Raw genomic sequence first — 19966 nt, forward strand, 5'->3', positions numbered from 1 at the left:
TTCCTCACTTAGAATACTGCCGTAAGTTGTGCTCACCCCTTGCCAAGAAAGATTAGGGGATGGGGTGTCTCGGAAGCTTACAGCCCCAATGATTAGGAACATGGGAGAGGGATTGAATAGAGTTGAGAAGTGTTACCTTAAAACATTAATAAACAGGGATAAAAACTTACAAAATAGTGAATGAATACAGAAATTAAATTGGGGTTTTCTGTCTCCCTCACTCTCACACCTTCCCCCTTCTCCCCAGTCTGGAAACCAGTTGGAGTGAGGCAAGAAGGATGGAGACTGTTATCAGGACATCTGAAACATAAGATATCCAGGATACCTTAAACCAGGGCTACTCAACACGCAGCCTGTGGTGCGGTTTGGGTTTACGCGGGGCTCAACATGCGGCCCGCAGGTGGGATCCTTTGAACATGGCCTCCACTGGGAACACGCTCCACAACGGCGAGTCAGTATAATGGTCTTCTGTTGATATGTGTTTTAGTAGTTAAATTCCTGGACTATCATTGCTCATTAAAAGTGCCATCATATAGGTGGAAATTGGGTAAATATTGCATTTTATTAATATCAGCAGAACTGACTTAAATGGGGCCCGCATGTTGTGTAGTCTTGCCTTAATCTTTGTATGCATGCTCATAGGTGTAAAAGAATCTATTTGCATATATATGCAACCACACTTAAGTTGCCGCCCTTGGCATGTGCTGTGAGTATCGTGGCTCCCTGGGCTTCCAAAGTTGAGTAGCCATGCCTTAAACATACCAAAAAGCTAATAGATAATTTCTGATAGCACTGCCAATAACATTCAGAGGGGGCAGATTCAAAACTAATAAAAGGAAGTATCAGCTTGTGAAATTCATTGCCAGAGGATATGAATGAGACAATATTTAGGATTTAGAAAGGGTTTAGATTAGATATTTTATGAATAACAAGAATATTTAGATTTAAATTAGTGAATATTTTTAAATAGAATGATATAAAAACTCCAGCTATGAAGTATCAAGCAACTTCTAATTCCTGGATGTTAGGAGGAAATTTTCATTGGGGGCAGGTTATCTCATAAGTGACAGCTTCAGCATGTTTTTCTCTAAAATAACTATTTCTGGCTATAGTTAAAGATATGGTATTGGACTAGATCAGGGATGGGCAGTAATTTTTGTTGAGGGGGAGGGGGCCACTCTAAGATTTTTGGAAATTGATCAAGGGCCACACTCTTCCATGATATTAATGGAGGAGATCTGGGGTCTGGGATGGAGGTTGGGTGCAGAGGGGAGCTTTGGGGTAAGGAATTGGGATGTGGGCAGGAGTTTGGGCAAAGGGAGTAGTTGTGACCTAGAGCAGGGGACTGGAGTGCAGGGGTTTGGTATGTGACTAGTGTAGAAGGGGATTGTGATCTGGGAGGGAGTATGGGTGCAAGAGGGGAACAGAGGGTTTGGGTATGTTGAGTGGAGGGGGACAGAGGGTTGGGGAAGGGAGGGGCTGGGGTGCCAGAGGAAGGCTGTGGCCAGGAGACTTACCAGCCAGCACGCAAATCAGCCTGTCTGCCTGCAGAGCTAAGGCTTGCAGAGCTTAAAATGTTTCCCAGCCAGCCTGCCTGCTTGCCTTGCCATGTGCATCAGTGAGCCAAGGAGAGGCTGTGGGGTTCTTCTTGGCTGCTTGTTATTCCAACAAACAGCTCCCATTGGCTGGTTTCTGGGCAGAAACCAGCCAATGAGATTGTGCTGAGGGTGGGGTAGCTTCTGAAACTTTCCCCCTCCCCTCCAATTTTGAAACAGAAAGGAAGCCCAGCAGCTGCGTTTCTGCCCAGCGAAGGGCTGCAGGGCAGCAAGGGAGCTTGCCTGGGGCTCCCCACTGCCTTCGCAGGCGGGATCTGGTGGCTTAGCAGAGAGGATTCGGCCCTCTGGCTGTGTTTTGTCCCAGCCTGGACTAGATGAAACACTAGCCTGGCTCAAGGGAAGTGTAGCTGGTTCTCAATAAGTTTATGGAAGCCCCTGCCTTTTGAAGAAGGGAGAACGTGTCAGGATTTTTTTTTTTTTTTTTTTTTTAAAGCTGTAAGCTGTCTGGCAAAGCTTTATGGTGTTCCACAAAAACAAAGTGACTTTACCTGAAATCTTTAACTAAGCTGGCCTCAGGTTTTCATTTTTGCTGTTGTATTTTCCATAGTGTCATGATCTATCAGATAAAGCCAGATCACATAGTTTGAAGGCAGAAAAGATAGATTATGTTGGTCAGTGAATGTGAGTTCATGCCCCAACAGTTTTACTGTTTTCAGTAAGTCAGTGTCTTGAGCTGGGGCAAGTAATACTTTTGTGGATCTGCAGAGGAAGTAATACATACTGAAAAACAACATTGCTGATTAGCAAACTTTTTTCTGCATTTCCTAATGATAATAAATGCATATTTTATTCCTCAAAAGCAAAATGACTTTTCATTTTTGTACATTTTAAAGGTGTTTGTGTAAAGGAAAAGGGTTATTTAAAAAGATAGTTAAATCTGTTAGTCCAAACAGATGTGCAAAATACAAAAGTATAGAATTTATACATGTTAATAAAAAATATGCCATTTCCTATTTAATAGCATTGCTTCTGTTGTGAATGTAACTTTTACATCCTAATTAAAGAGGAGGGTAGAAAGTTGTAGTATTCATATTGTTTTTGAGAGCAAAGTTGTAGAATGCAAACTTAACTATCGTGTTTGTTTCAGAATGGTGCTATGTAAAACATCAACTTTCAGGGTTTTTTTTTTTAAACTTCAGATTTTGTGCATTTTCACATTTTGCAGCCATTACTATTGGAATCTTGGTACATATGTGGTGTGCGGTAGCTTATGAATAAGCTATGTGCCAGTTAGGAAGAGGCAGGTGTTAGTAGTGGGTGATTCGATCGTTAGAAACATAGATAGTTGGGTTTGTGATGACCGGGAGAACCGTATGGTCACTTGCCTGCCTGGTGCGAAGGTTGCAGATCTCTCGAGGCATCTAGATAGACTTATGTGTAGTGCTGGGGAGGAGCTGGTGGTCGTGGTACATGTTGGTACCAATGACATAGGGAAGGGTAGGAGAGATGTCCTGGAGGCTAAATTTAGGCTGCTAGGAAAGAGACTGAAATCCAGGACCTCTATGGTGGCATTCTCGGAAATGCTTCCAGTTCCACGCACAGGGCCAGGTAGGCAGGCAGAGCTTCAGAGTCTCAATGCGTGGATGAGACAATGGTGTAGGGAAGAGGGATTTAGATTTATTAGGAACTGGGGACACTTCTGCGAGAGGGGGAGCCTATACAGGAAGGATGGGCTCCACCTAAACCATGGTGGAACCAGACTGCTGGCACTAAACATTAAAAAGGCCGTAGAGCAGTTTTTAAACTAAGAGATGGGGGAAAGCCGATTGGTGCGGAGATGCACGTAAATCGCAGGGAGAATTCTCTTAGAGGAGAATCCGTTGATAGAGATTCTCTAAGCTGTAGTCAGAAAGAGAGGAGGGGAGAGGACAAACCATGGGCGAGAGCAGACAAACAACCGCATTCTAAGGAATCCAGTGCATCAGGGAAGGACAGACAAATAAGCAGTGGCAAATTTTTAAAGTGCTTCTACACAAATGCTAGGAATCTGACTAATAAGATGGGTGAACTGGAGTACCTCGTATTAAATGAGGAGATTGACATAATAGGCATCACTGAAACCTGGTGGAATGAGGAAAATCTGTGGGACACAATCATACTGGGATATAAAATATATAGAAAGGATAGAGCAGGCCAGGTGGGTGGCGGAGTGGCACTGTATGTGAAAGATAATGTAGAATCAAATGAAATAAAAATATTAAATGAATCAACATGTTCCATATAATCACTATGGATAGTAATTCCATGCTCCAATAATAAGAAATTAGCAGTAGGGATATATTACCGACCACCTGACCAGGACAGCGATACTGACATAGAAATGCTGAGGGAGATTAGAGAGGCTACCAAAATAAAGAACTCTATAATAATGGGGGATTTTAATTACCCCCATATTGACTGGATACCTGTCACCTCAGGAAGAGAAGTGGAGATAAAATTTCTCAATGGCTTAAATGACTGCTTCTTGGAGAAGCTGGTGCAGGAACCCACAAGGGGAGAGGCAATTCTCAATTTAGTCCTGAGTGGAGTGCAGGATCAGGTCCAGGAAATAACCGTTACTGGACCGCTTGGGAATAGTGACCATAATATAATAACATTCAACATTCCTGTGGTGGGAAGAACACCTCAGCAGTCCAGAACCTTGGCATTTAATTTCAAAAAGGGGAATTACTCAAAAATGAGGAGGTTAGTTAAACAGAAATTAAAAGGCACAGTGACTAGAGCCAAATCCCTGAAAGCTGCATGGAAATTATTTAAAGACACCATAATAGAGGCCCAACTTAAATGTATACCCCAAATTAAAAAACATAGCAAGAGACCTAAAACAGTGTTACCGTGGCTTTAACCGCCATGTAAAAGAAGCAGTGAGGGACAAAAAGATATCTTTTAAGAATTGGAAGTCCAATCCTAGTGAGATAAATAGAAAGGAACATAAACACTGTAAAATCAAGTGTAAAAATGTAATAAGAAAAGCAAAAAAAGATTTTGAGGAACAGCTAGCCAAAAACTCAAAAAGAAATAACAAAATGCTTTTTAAGTACATTAGAAGCTGGAAGCCTGCTAAAAAACCTGTGGGTCCCCTAGATGATCGAGCTATAAAAGGAGCAATCAAGGACGATAAAGCCATTGAGGAGAAACTAAATGATTTCTTTGCTTCAGTCTTCACGGCTGAGGACGTTGGGGAGATTCCTGAATCTGCACCGTCCTTTGTGGGTGATGAATCTGAGGAGCTGTCCCGGATTGAAGTGTCATTAGAGGAGGTTTTGGAACAAATAGAAAAACTTACTGTTAACAAATCTCCGGGACCGGATGCCATTCATCCAAGAGTTCTAAAAGAACTCAAATGGGAAATTGTTGAGCTATTATCTGTGGTTTGTAACCTATCCTTTAAATCGGCTTCTGTACCGAATGACTGGAAGGTAGCCAACGTGACACCAATATTTAAAAAGGGCTCTAGAGGCGATCCTGGCAATTACAGGCCGGTAAGTCTAACTTCAGTACCGGGCAAATTAGTCAAAACAATAGTAAAGAATAAAATTGCGAAGCATGTAGAAGAACATAATTTGTTGGACAAAAGTCAACATGGTTTCTGTAAAGGGAAATCCTGTCTTACTAATCTATTAGAATTCTTTGAAGGGGTTAACAAGCATGCAGATAAGGGGGATCCAGTAGTTATAGTATACTTGGATTTTCAGAAAGCCTTTGACAAGGTCCCTCACCAAAGGCTCTTGTGTAAATTACATGGCCATGGGATAAGAGGGAAGGTCCTTTCTTGGATTGAGAACTTGTTAAAAGACATTTTAAAAGTTAAGTTAATAAGAATCTGAAAATATTAAGCTATATAGCTTCTTAAATAAATGCATCTAATTATAGATGCTTTACATAGCAAAAAGGTGAACAAATCTAGTGCAAAGGCAGTATTTAGCTGTAAATGAAGGTTTTTTAATGGTAGTACCGACTAATGAAAGAATGCTCCTTTCTTTAGAAAATAATTAGAGCCTTGCACTGATACAAAATTTGTAACCATATCTGTAACAGCAAAAATTGTCACAGATATCAGCATTGATATCTGTAAAAATAGATATCTGCGCTTACCAGCAGATTTTCAGGCTTCTAGATACTTGCGTGTATATCCGCAATAATGAGCCACAGATATTGTGGATTTGCAGAGCTCTAAAAATAACTTAATCACAAATAGAAAAGGTGATTAAAATTGATTATTTAAATTGAGGCTTTTGTTTGTTGTTTTAAATCCGTTCATCCAGCTCTTAATATTAAGTATTCTGTTTGAAAACCATATTGGAAAGCAGTAAATTGTGATCTTTCTCCTGAAAATAACGTATTAAGTTGTCATTTGAATTTAGATGTTTTCTTCCTTTTTATGTTAACTTCAATAGCGGTGGATAAAAGTCATAATTTTAGTAAGTACATTTTTATTTAGTTTTCAAAATAACTTAAATTTTGTTTTTAATTCTTTCCTCTTAGAGTAAAATTCTGTTATTGGATTTGTACATGTTTCTTCAGTTAATTTCCTATTGTTAGCAGTGTGTCAGATTTTAGAGGTTTCTTCCTACTAAGAAGTTTTACACTTAAAAATGTTAATCTATGCTGGAAAGAGGCAAATCTATAGTCTTAAATTAACAGTCTTACTGTGAGAAATAACATAACACAACTGATAAACAAATATCTCATGCTATTTTTGCAACCCCCACAATTTTCCATCAGTATGGAAACGCTTTAATGAATCTATACCAGTGGTTCTGAAAGTGCATAGTCTGCTGCCCCCTCCCAGGTGGTCCATGGCTCAAACTCAGGTCCTCCGTCCTCCCATCTCCCCTAGACAGCAAGGAGCCCACTCAGCCACAAGGCATGGAGCACTAGCTCCAGTTTCCAGCTTGGGGGGGCGGGGGTGTGAAGAAAGCCCCACCCGTCCCTGCCAGACCCAGCTCCCCACTCAAGCCTGGCTTCCTGCCCACTACCACTAGGAGGCACAGGGACTATTGCATGGAGCCGGGACACACACAGCATTGAGGCTCCCCCCCTCCTTCCCCCCGCACACACGTACATTGCTGCTGCTCTGCCCCCACTGGCAAACAGGGACGCACAAGTGGTGCGGGCGGGGAACAGACCATCCTGTCCCCAGGGTCCAGCCAGGGCCGCCCGTGAGCAGCCACCACCACATGAGGACGGGGGGCTCTCGGGTGTCCGGGGCTCGGAGGTGATGAATGGTGGGTCTGAGGAAACAATTGGCTGGGGGAAGACAATGTTGGAGCAATGAGTCAGTGGAGGAGCTGGGGGAGGAAGCAATGGGGTGGGGCCCAGAGGCGGCAGAAGTGAGGGCCAGGGTGAGGAGGCAAAGGGGGAAGTGGGGTTGGGGTGTGATGGGGTCAGGCTCAGAGATTGTAGGACTTGGAGGCACACAGCAAAGTGTGACCCCGTCTCACAGGCAAGGCTGTGCAAGGAGCAGATCCCGGGGGCTTGACCCATGCCAGGGAGTGGGGCACAGACGGACAGAGCGCAAGCCCTGGACCGACGCAGAGTGGGGTGGGGAGCAAGGCCTGGCCTGCTTTCAGGGGAGACCAGGATGCCCAGATCAGTCCATTGCTCTGAAATCATCCCCTGTTCTAACAAACTAGACCACTCCTCCCCTCCCCCCAGCTGGGGGTAGAACATCAACCCCTTTAGCATCACATCAGGGAACTGAGGTCAGTGTCAACCAACCGTTCTTCCTGAAACCCACTGAACAACTGTGCTGCTTTTACACAGCTCCACCCCAGAGGGGCTGTATCTCAGCATTGTCCAGGGGATCCCTGCCTAAACGACTCCCCTACCTCCACGGCTAGCTGCTTCTCTGCACTAGGTGAGAGATCCCTGTATAACAAGCCCTAGTGTCAACGCTGCACAGTCCCTGGCTGTCTCGTAGCCTGTGAAGCGTTCCTGAGAGTCCTGCTGTGGAGAAGATGCTGGGAGCCAACATCTCTGGCAGGGTAAATGAACTAGACAGTCATGGGAGTGAGGAGCCAAGGAGCTACTCTCTGGCCAGGAGACAGCTGAGCGCTCTCCTCCTCCCCATTCCACGGAGGAACAGCAGTGCAGTGACACGCTGTCTGGAGGCTTTTCTTGCTGCAATGGGCCATGAAACCAGGTAAGCCTCCCCCCTCATGCCCAGACCCCTGCATCCCAATCCCCCTCACTCACTTCTCTCCCTTTGCCAAGACCCCCCCACACCTCCAGCTTGCTCCTACATCCTCCTTGCTCTTGCACCCTCCCTCTTAGCCACACTCTGCATGCACCCTCCTTGCTGACCAGACTTTGCAACCTTGTTCCTGCACCTCCCTCCTGGCCAGACACCTACCCCCAACCCTGCTCCTACATTTACTGTTGCTCCTGCATCCTCTCTCCTGACCACACACTGCATCATCCCTTGCTTTTGCTCCTCCCCCCCGGCCAAACCTTGTACCCTATCTCCCACCCAGATCCTGCACCCCACACCTATTTCACTCACTAGCAGCCCTGTCCCACACACTGAACCCCTCATTTGTATCTCTACCTCAGAGCCTTAACGGGTCCACAAAATCCACTAACTCTGGAACCCCAGAAAAGTAAATCTGGCCAATGGGAAGCCCTAAACCTCAGTCCTCCTTGTGCCATCCACTTATCCCATGGGCTGGATCACAGAAGGGTGAGGTGTCTCAGTTGGGGGCCGCATCAGTGAGGGTTGGGAGTTTTTGGAGGAATTTTTTTGCTTCTTATTTGTGTGATCCCCAACTGACTTTTATGTGGGTCATTGACCCCAACCCAAAAAAGGTTCTCCGCCCCTGCCATAAATAAAGAAAATATGGGAACCTTTTGTGTGGGTCATAAATTAATATTTTACTTTATTTAAAATGAAGTTTGATAAACGTAACATGCGAAAGTTCAGATGCCTAATCTCTTTAATGATTTAAATTAAACCATTCTCCTTCACTGCAGCAATAGCAAAATGGCTCAGGCATAATTATATAATTAATGCTGAGTTTCCATTAGCAATTGGTGGTCTGTGGAAATGGGTCCACAGGCCAAAAAAGATTGATATCCAGTGATGTATACCCCTGCATCAGTTTGAAATCACTGGGATTTGTATTACTAAGGCTGTGTCTACATTGCCACTTTCAGTGCTAAAACTTGAGTCATTCAGCAGTGTGAAAAACTAACCCTCCTCCCCTCCCAGTGATAAAAGTTTTAGCACTGAAAAAGTGCCAGCATAGACAGGGCTGTATTTCCAGGAGCTGTGATCCATCCATTGTTCAAGGTAGTTTTTGTTTTGAGGGGTTTTTTTTTTTTTTTTTGGTTGGGAGAGCTCTCCCCTGGCAATCCGATGACAGCAGCGCTGTGATGTAGCTAGTCAAATAATACCCATATCACTATAGTTAGTGATTTTGAAAATATCTGTAGGTGCCTAAATATGTATGGGTTTAGGAGCCTTACTTTAGGATTCTAGTTTTTAATATTTACATCTTTGTATAAAATACAATTCACAGTAACTTTGCTGATGTATTGAAAAATCTAAATAACTTGAATGTTGAAGCAGCTTTCTTTAAAAAGGACACAGATTTTATGCCATTGAGAGATTTTCCCTCATCTGGGGCAAATACAGTTATAGCCCCAGATGCTGCAAGCACATAAGAGTACAGGATTAGTTCCATTGAGGTCAGTGAATTACTTATGCATGTAAACTCACATACCTGCCGATAAGTTTTCATGATCAGGGCCTTGCTCTTTAAACATTGTTTTGTTTTCCTATAGCAATTACTCAATACCGTAGCAGTTTTTTTTTTTAAAGCATTTATGGTTCAGTTCATTATAAGTTTTAACGTAAAGTTGCAATATCACAGATTCTGAAAAGTTATACAAAGATTTGACCTGACTTAAAATTAGCATTTTGATCTTTAATCAAGTGATTTTAAATTGCCTTTATACTGACTCCCTTGTAACCAGGGTGGAGTATTTAACATTTCAAAAGGTTATGTCTGTTTGCTAATGACATTTAAAATAGGGTAACTTTTGTTATAAAGTTTTCTAAATATATTCTTTATTCAGTAAGTATAATTCAAAAGGCTGATAAAAATTAAATGACTATTGTATTATTTATGCTGTCTCTAGCTATTAATTATGGATTTCACATTGAGCCCAGAAGCTGCTAACTGTCTGTTTAGGATGGGAAATTGGCACAGGTTGTACCTGATCCTACATGTATCCTATATGCATTTAGTTTCTGATTGACTTTAAAAGAGTCCCTGGATTGAACACACAATCACAATTATGGCTTTGTTGGCTCAATAGTTTAGATTTATGACTCTGAAACATAGACCTTTAGAACCAATCTATTTCTGACGCAGGTAGTTTAGAACTCGTTAATCTATGTTATATCTGAAACAATATTTATGATTTTTCAGATATGCAAGTTAGTATATTGATTTTCATCTTATCCTAAAATTACACTTAACATATAATTAAATGGGTGCAAAGTGTTACACTGAAAGTACTGACTGATGTTATATCATTGTGTAAATAAATTTTAAATATTGTATGAAATTAATTGAAGTCACTGAGAGTCTTGACACCTTGATTATATGTAACAATCTCAGATAAGCACCACCTCTGAGTACTGAGGCATTTGATAGGGCCAAAATTGGTGTGAAATCTAGGCTATGGTTGCACTGTAAAGATGACATAGTATATTGTTCATACATATGCATGCTTGGCTCATGGTATCAGTGTTGAATGTTTGCATACGTGTATTTTGCAGTGTACCATGCATAATTATCCTCAGGGTGAGCCATAAGCCACCCTCCTGCAAAGTGCATGTTGGGGAATTTTGGCAACGTGTTTTGGGAGCAGATGAGTTGTGGGAGTGCGGGGTCTGAAAATGGGTGATGTACTTGTCATTCAACTTTCTCCATCCTATAAAGCTACCCCTATCTCATTTTCATGTCTTTCAAAAGTCCCATAAACCTGCCTGGCACTTATTGCTGCTCCCCATCTCTGACAGAAGCATGAAGCCCTCACAGTTGTGCACTGTTGTCATGAATGTTGTAGATACAGGATGAACAGTCATCTGGTATTTGCAGAGCAACAGGAGACATGATTTCTAAGAGACATAGCCAACAGGAGACATGATTTCTAAGAGACATAGCTTTGTTCCTGCTAGCCCCAGTCCAGCTGCCTCTGTGAAGGAAACAGGCTCACCTGTCTGCAGCCAGAGCTGGGCTGAGAACTGCAGCCATCAAATGCTGGGGAAACAGCTTAACCAGATTCCAGCCAAATAGCGGATATGGGGCGTCTGGCCAAAGAGCTGATTAGCCAGATGGAGCGAGTTGATTGGCTGCAGCATCTGGAAACAGCTAATGAGGCTGCCAATGCAGTAGCTGATTGACTACCAATAGCTGATCTTCCCCAGGTGGATCCTGCCTGGGAGCAGCTGGATGACAGATTAAGATGGGGGGGGGGGGCGGACATCTGAACACATGCTGCAGACTGTGCCTGCTTTGCTAATGAACTGGGAAGCATGTGAATCTGCACCAAGATCACAGGGAACACAGGCAGGTTAGACATGAGAAAATGGCCCAGTGGCTATAGTTACCTGGCGTGTCCTGCATAATATCTGTGAAAAGCAGAAAAAGCAGGAAAAGTTTGCTGTTGGGGTGGATGTACAGTGGCTGGCTGAATTTATTTCAATATGACAAGCGGAGCATCCACACTACCAAGCCTGTGACTTTGAAATAAGGGGCTGGTTATTTTGAAATAATTCCTGCTTTCCACGAGGAATAGCACTTATTTTGAAATAGTTATTTCGAATAGCGATATTGTGATCGCTCCACTGCTTCTATTTCAAAATAACTGCTCCCCAGTAGGGATGTAATAGTGTAGTCGATAAATTAGACTACACGCATTTCCCTCTCCACCCACCCCACCCCCAGCCAGTAAATTTTTTAGCTGGCTGGCCAGCAGCCCGGCTCAGTCCTGGCTCATGTCAGGTCTGGGACCTACACCCGTTGTGCCTTTGCATTTAAAGTGTATTAAGAGGCATGCAGGCAGTCTAGCTCAGTTCTGGCTTGTGCTGGATTTGGGCACTCAGCCCCTGCCCTTCCTCCAGGACAGGGGCTGCTGCCATCCTGCATTGCTGCCTCTATATCAGAGGCAGCAGTGCAGGGCGACAGGATGCCGGTCTGCAAGGAGAGCTGGTTTTTAAATGGTCTCCCCTCATGAACCAGCTCCTGCCTGGCATCTTGTGCTGCTGCCTCTTATACAAAGTCAGCCATGCGGAGTGGCAGGGCGCTTCTTGGGAGTGAGGTCAGACTGCACGGCTGCCAGTCTCACCCTTAAGGACTATAGAATTGTTGAGTAATCAATAAGAATTCATGAGGTTAATCGGCTATTCAATTATCTGATATTTAACATCCCTACTCCTCAGAGTCATTCAAAGTAATTACTCCCCAGTGGTTTCTGGGGCTCTTAAATCAAGGTAGCACATCCGCACTAAGGGAGACTGATTTGGACTCATTTTGAGGCTTCCTTGTAATATGGACATGCTATTTCAAAGCCGTTATTTTGGGCATTATTATTTCAAAATAAGTTATTTCAAAATAATTTCCTAGTGTAGGCTAGGGATGCAAGTGACTAGTTGACTATCCGATAAGCATAAACGTAATGGATAGTCATGTAGTCACTTGACTAGTTGCTTCACACATACACTGCCTCTGAGAGAAGGAGCAAAGAGGGGAGCAGTAGCTGGTGCTGTGGGGAGCCATCTTAAAAGCCGGTTCCCTCCAGCATCGTCTCTGCGGGGGGGCAGAGGTATCCCTGTTGCTGTACCTCTCCCTTTGAAATGTACAAGAGCTGTCCGCGATTGTTGTACATTACAAAGGAAGAGGTACAGTGGGATAACGAGCGCCCCCCTTATCGACTAACTGACTAGTGGATGGAATTTCCATCCACTACTCAATTAGTTGATTAATCAAAATTTAACGTCCCTAGGTTAGATATGTCTTTAGAATGCACAGTACAGAGCTATGCAGCTGAGGGAAGGCTTGCAAGAGAGCTCTAACAGTTAACCACGATAGTGTGCTGTGTTGGGCAGTATTCTTATTTGGCTCTGAATTTTCAGGATTGTTAGGAGTTGTGTTGTACTGGGGGTATGTTTAAGAACATCATACTGCTTTAATGAACCTATGAGTTATGTGGTAGTTAATGTAATAATTATAAATGTACAGTGAGTTTTTAATGGAATTGATGTTTTACGTAGTTCTGTTCTGTTACAAATAATGTGCTTTGAGCATTCTGCAGTACAAGTTGTGAAATAACAAAAACCATGCCCCACTCAGCCATTTTTGTGAAGTTATGGTGGTTCTTACTGTCCTCTGATGTCAAGTTATTAGGGGGCAGGGATTCAGCCACCTGGAAAGCTGCTGAAACAGAGTTCTGCATTGGCTGAATGAAAAGGAAGGTGAACCAGGACTGTTAAATCTGTAAGTCAACAAGAGCTTGCAGCATCTGTGTTTGCTACCTGAGAAACCCCATTATGTCCTGCTGTGTCTCCCACTCCTTTTCCTGCTGAGATTCATAGGTCTCTCTCTTGCCTGTTCTTTATTTCTCCAGACTGTCTTGCTATATTCAACCTCAGGCCCTCAGTTCTCAGTCCTGGTTTGCAGGAGCTCACTGAACATGTCCTTTTTAGCCACCTCCTTTCTCCTCTTCATCAGGGTCAGGTGTTCTGTGTGTGTGGAGGGAGCCCCTCAAGCCCACAGTGCAACAGCTGAAGATAAGAGACAGATGTATCCTATTTATAGTCACAACAGACTATGTAAGAGAGTTTCAGAACATTCTTATTCCAATAAGATTTTTGTATGATATGTATATTGGTACTTTAGTTTTGGAGTGCCTTTGCACAGCACCGCTCTCCAACCACTGCCATGGTGATGGAGATCCAAGCGGGGAAGAGAGTGAGGAAGGGATTGTTCAGTTACATAAAACAATAAAGTTTTGCCCTTGTTTATAGACATACAAATGCAGGCGATGGCATTGAGTATTGGCACTATTTTACATAGGCACAGTGATGGGTTTTATCTGAGATCTCACTCCAAGGCATCACCAAACACAGAAAACAAAAAGCTGTTGCTGCATTCCAAAGCTGCACAGGCCTGTATGCCATTAACCCCGTTTATTGCTATGGAGCTTGCTAAAGTCACCACGGAGTGGCATGGAGTTCCTTCCACTGTGGAGGAGGAAGTAAGGCAGACATCTTTAGAAATCTTTGTGAGAGGGTTTGCTAGTATCTCCATGAAAGTTTCACTGAGCTCTCCCAGAAGGATAAAAGGGCCATCTTTGTGTACATAAATGGTTCTGCATGCCCCCTCTCAGTATCCGACCCTAGAGGGGAATGAAAAGCAGATGACCGCACTGTGTCTGTCTGTACCTCTGCCTGTTCTCATATGAGTAAAACAATGAAAATTTGATAGCTATGTCCTGATAGCTTGGGGTTGGTCCAGTTATCACTTTGGGGTTTCAACTTTTTAAAGGAGAATGTATGCAGTCCTATCATATCTGGCTATGGCACTTTTAGTGAAGGAATATCAGGAGTCGGAGAGATCCTCAAGCCACTCATCACAGAAAGGGCCGACTCCTTCAAGACACATCCCGTTTCCTTCAGAAACTCTGCTACAGTGACAGCCTACCTCAGAATGCCATCCTTGCTACCATATCCGCCACAATGACAGCATCACTGCTTGCTTCAATTATCTACTAGACAATCAACAGTCCTTGGCTGTCCATCCCAGACTCACCCCTGAACTCATCCTCGCTCATCCTCACCCATGTCAGTTTTATATTCAATAGCAAACATTTTGCCTAATCCATGGGAATAGCTGTGGCTAGTAGAACAGCTCCCTGGTATGCTTCTTCAGAAGGGAGAGGAGGAATTTCTCGACAAATGCACTAGGAAACAAATGAATGTTTAAGATGTATCAATTTATTTTCTTCCTTTGGCCAGAAGAGTAAACTTCCTCAGATTTTCACCATGACTTCAACAACCAGCGCCCATCCATACTCCCTCAGTAGCATCAATTTACTGGCTACTATAATTGGTTTCAGCAATAGAAACCTACAGATAACTATATACAAAATAACCTATGGATTACCGTGACACATACTTTTAAATAACCACTCCAAATTCACCAAGAAATATGTTGCCTACAGCCAGCCACTCAGGCTACATCTACACAGCTTCCTTCTTCCGGAAAAGCCTATGCAAATGAAGCGCGGATTAGCCGTTTTTGTGCAAAAACCTCTTGCACAAAAACAGCTCCTAATTAACTATGCAAATGAAGCATGGCAATATGCTAATCCACGCTTCTTCTGCAAAACCCTATGCAAATGAAGCTGCATAGCTATATAGACGAAGCCTCAGATACCATAGAATATATACCTTAATACTTTTACACGTAAAACTGCCTTCGCCAAACAAGAGTAATTCACCAGAGTCCTAGATCACATCATGGAATGGGCCACCCAAATACCCCAGAAGAACCTGTTGCAATATGGAAACAAAACCCCTATGATTACACATTTGTAGTAGTCTGCTACAATGGAACCCATATAGGGTATAATTAAAAGTTGTTATAACACATGCTTGACAATGAATCTTTCTTGAAGCATACCACAGCCCATGAGACTCTCAACTCAAAGGGGTATCAGGCCGTGTCAGAGAAATAGATGCAAGACCTGTAGGCTTAGCTCCACTGTTATGATGATCAATGCAGGGGACAGTGTTCCCTGTAACCTGTGCGCTTATGCAGCCACTCAGGAGAAATTCAGGTGCCATCCCATTGATTAGCAAAGTGCCCACAGCTAAGTTTTATGTTTCTGTTGGTGGGTGCATATTGGTACATGCATCAGTGCACGTAACATTTATTCCACTTATGGATGGAAAAAATCCATACATGGATAGAAAAGATTAGAGGGAACATTGGTAGTAGACCTCTTCCAGCACACTACATGCCCCAGTAACAACTTTGTGGTAGAACCAGATAATCCATTATGCTCTTGAATAACTTGTCATAGTTATTTTATCATTTTTCTATCAGATTATCTCTGGGTGAACTAGCAAACAGCGGCAAACAAAAGGAGTTTTAATAGGGAGTTTTCTAGGTGAAGGAACAGCAACTACTTTCCTAATTTTAATTTAAAATGGAAGATTACCATGATTATCCAGGCTGATAGTTTCAATTGGTGGTTCTGTAAGCAGAAGTTGTACCTGTTTCTAATGTAACACTATACGGTAGTGTGAAATTTTTATTTTTCCTCTCTGCTGCTGCTTCCTGATTGCCTTGCTGACTTATGGTTCCATATGAGGTGTGTAGTTGACTTGTCAGTTCATAATTCTAGTGTGTTTGGAACTAATTTAGGTTCAAAACCAGGTTGCGAAACAAAGCTTGTCCATCACATGTAGCGTTTCAGCATCATCTGCCTAAGTCTGAATCAGAGACATCTTGGCCACCAATCTTTCGAGATCCTGCTTGGCTACAATGCTCAGAGTTCAGACCAAGTTTTTCAAGGCCAGTTTTCTCTGCAAAATAATAAAAAAAACTTCTCGCAACTGGGGGTGCTTGAAATCAGCCCCTGAAGGAAAGTAGTCTGGATTAACCAGACTATTCCATACAGGCCAAATCTACTGTTTGAAAACCTGCTGATACTGTAGTAAAGACTAAGAATCCTTTTTATCTACTGAACAGCTACATCAAAAACATTCTTGACTATTTGCAACTAATATTTTACAGCCTGTGATTTCTTCCACCACCATCTTTCCCCTTCATTTGTCACAAATTATCACTAGAATGACCTGTGAGGATGCTGCTGAAGAAGATGCATAGAGAAGCATCACAGAGTAGAGTAGCTATGTATTGCTTTAGTAAAACTACTGTCATATTACATTTTATTCTTGAGTGCTTCAAAGCCAGACATGGTGACAAATTGAGAGAAAGTTTTAAGAACTCTGAGTGCTTGATTTTATTATAGAGCTAAGTGTATAAGTGTTGACTGAACTGATGGTAGCAACTTATAAATATCTGAAATTTGTCAGCATCAAAAATAGTGAAACATTTTTTAGGATACTATAGGAATCTATAGCTAGAAGCAACTAATGAAACTTAAAGGAAAAATTAAAATGACTGTTGTAAAAAGTTTCCTTGACACAGTAAGATTTTTACTATGTAGGTTTTTTAGGCGAAGTCATAAAAAACCATCAACTGAGTCTTTAAAACTAGGAAATATTATTGGGGAATTATACAAAGTAACTGAATATAAATGAGATAATTCAGTATATGTTTTTGTCATTTGAATATTTAGGATTCTCTGATAGCAGTATTGAGTCTGTTGCATCTATGTAACAAATAAAATGTGTCTGGGCTTGTCCTAAAGATGAAAATGAACAGATAAAAAGAGTAGGGGTGAAATTAGTTAAATCTTAACTTAAAGTTTTGAGTACTACCATTTAGAATGAACAAGGTTGTGGCTTTGTACCACCTTTAAAACATAGATCCAGATTTTCAGAAACGTGTGCACATTCTTACAAATTTGAGTATACTGCTTGGATTCCCCAACAATAGTATCTGCTTGTTTCGGACTTATGTCTTACAGAAGATCAATGCATATGTATGGTTTGTAATGGCATGGTTTGCAATGGTTTACAAGTTATGCTGAAATTAGTAATTTTAACAGGTTTCTTGTCTTGCCCATATGTTTGAAGGTCATTTTTAAGTGAACATTGTATTGTTTTGACTCTATAGCTATGAATCAGCGAATCAGCCAAAGTGCTCCAGTGAAACAGCCACCCCCACTGGCTCCTCAGAGTCCTCAAGGTGGAGTGATGGGTGGGGGCAGCTCCAATCAGCAGCAACAGATGAGACTGCAGCAGCTGCAGATGGAGAAAGAGAGGCTGCGACTGAAGCATCAAGAACTGCTTCGGCAGGTGAGGCCACAGGTTAGACACAGACTTCCACTATATATTTTGTATGTTTTTGTTGTTGCACGTATGTGGTTATTCCAGCAAGCATAATGCACCAGAAGCGCCAAAGAGAGAATTGTGCTACATTCATTAGGATTTCACCTCAGTAGCAGAAGCTCTAGACTTTCTAGATGCAAGTCTTTTTCCTTAGCAAAATTCCCAAAGAGCAAACATCTTCATTAGTTGAAGTGTCATTAGGGTGGTACAAGTAAGAGAGTACCACAGCATAACGATCTTATTGGAGATTTCTCTGAGACTATTTTCACTCAAAAGAGTCAGAGAGACTGTTTTCCCACATCTGCGTTGTCCTTCATTTTAAGGAAAAACCTTTTCAATATAATTCTTTTTTGAAAGTGTATTTTTAATACACAAGGCAGTCCAAAAGATACAAAAGTGTTTTTCAAGTTACATGTAGAGGAATCATCTCATTGCTGAAATTCATCCACTTATGAATGGCATGCAAGCTGAACAATTGAATAGACTTTCCTGGTTTTGGAACCTGTGGTTCTTGTGTGTAGGTATTTCAAATCTGGTGCTTAAATGTTACGACATTCCCTCTAGAACTTTTCTAGTAACAAAAACTGGTCGTTGAGAAAACTGAGGTTTATTAGATTGCTTAGTCTGAGAGGCAGGAACTCTGGATTTTGAATCCCAGCTTCTACTCCCTTCGTGGCATTGGGTAATCCAATTAAATCTTCCACCCGAGTTTCTCCATTTATAAAATGCAATAGCGTTTATTTACTGTTTCACGGTGTATTGCGAAGATTAATGATTTGAAAGCACTTTGAAAAGGGAAAGTGCTGTAGAAATGCTCACTATTTGAAGAGCCCAGTGTTTTCAAAGGATAATAGTAATAAGTAGGAACGCAACAGGAAAACATCATTCATTGTAATTCAGTTAAGACAGCTTTCAGCATTGGGTAAAGTGCTCTAAATATTCATTTAGTAATGGATGAAATACTTTGATGCCCTAACTAAACACGTAGCCCATCATAATCAGCTTCATTAAATGACTTTCAAGAAAGGAAATGTTAAATAAGAAAGTAATCCCAGCAGGGTAATTATTTACTTAGAAGCAACATACCTAACAGAGCATTTAACATGTTTCTTTTTTTACTTTGACTTTTTAATTAGCCTTTCATTTAACAATTTACCCAGATTCAGTTGTAGGTTATGGACTTTGTCTTCTTTTGCAACTGAGTAAACCTGAAGGGCGAGGGGGGAGAAAACCCAACAATACCATGATGTCTGTTTCCACAATCGCCATGTTAAAAGTTCCATTAATATTTTTCTTTCTGATTTTTGGTAGAAGGTTGGCTACCATCTTTTCTGAGAAATTTAGGTTATCCTCAGTTTTGTAATACTGATGGAGCAATCACTGACACACTAGTCTTTTCTTTGAGGAAAAACTTAAAGTTTTATCCTTTTTCCCTTTCCTCTTCGGTGATGGGCTTTATATCAAGAGAGGATAATATCTTCATACCCTCTTCCTTTTTTCTTGGTCACTTGTGGTATTCTGTCCTTGACCAGGGAGTCTGACTCCCATTGTCCCGTCTGACCTCAAGTCCTGTTGGTAGGAATCTTTAGCATCTCTTGATATAAGTTGGGTCATCTTTAAAATTCAGTACTACTTCTTAAAGTGCTTTATTAAGTATGCCTAAATGAGAGCATCAGGACTCCCTTGCTGCTTAAGCACCTAGTCCTCTGCTGTATCTGCTTTGCTATTAATCCTCCAGCAAATGTCTGCCCTATGCTAGCATGCTTCTTGATAGGGCTTCTAGTTTTCCTACTTCAGCTCTCCTTGAGAAATCTGATTAACTTTGGATCACATGATGGTCTGTTCCTCCATGTTCCCCCTTGCCATTAAGCGTTTGTCATTTTCACATGCTCAGTAAACATTTGAGTTTTGTTTCATTGTGAAGTGATTTCCATCGACTCTTAGCTCCTTTACCCTGTCTCATCGTGGGCTGTCTTGGGGACTTGGTGCTACAAGATGGTTTTTGTAAGTCAGCCTGCACAGCCAAATCATGCAGCTTAAAGTAATTTTTATCCATCTTATTTTTTACTCTTAGGCATTGCGGAATATCAATCCCAGCACAGCAAATTCTCCAAAACGTCAGGTAGGCTCTTAACTGATGATTCAGTGTAATAAGAAACAATTAAAGTATTAAATTAGGCTAGCTGAGGAACTTGTCTTAACTGCAGCCATCCTGAATAGCAGCCAGTTCTGCCATACACCTTTTTAAGCTCTGCTCTAGTTATGATCCCTAAAATAGATGTTAAGAGTGCTTCATTACTTCATCATTATTTCA

The 19966-nt window shown here is 41.9% G+C and overlaps 1 protein-coding gene across 9 annotated transcripts in view; it reads left to right on the forward strand.

Moving 5' to 3' along the window:
* Positions 1–19966, forward strand: part of YAP1 (Yes1 associated transcriptional regulator) — a 183740-nt gene that overhangs the window by 122187 nt on the left and 41587 nt on the right. For 3 of the 9 annotated variants that reach the window (XM_089775744.1, XM_006110819.5, XM_075919287.2), the window contains 2 exons: positions 17438–17631; positions 19727–19774. In XM_089775744.1, the coding sequence (XP_089631870.1) occupies positions 17438–17631; positions 19727–19774 (242 nt within the window). The remainder of the gene's footprint in view (positions 1–17437; positions 17632–19726; positions 19775–19966) is intronic. The other 6 variants (XM_006110820.5, XM_075919288.2, XM_006110821.5 and 3 more) reach the window with 3 other exon arrangements.

The sequence above is a fragment of the Pelodiscus sinensis genome, chromosome 1 (genome assembly GCF_052426305.1).
Source record: "Pelodiscus sinensis isolate ZL-2025 chromosome 1, ASM5242630v1, whole genome shotgun sequence".
Classification (NCBI taxonomy): Eukaryota; Metazoa; Chordata; order Testudines; family Trionychidae; genus Pelodiscus; species Pelodiscus sinensis.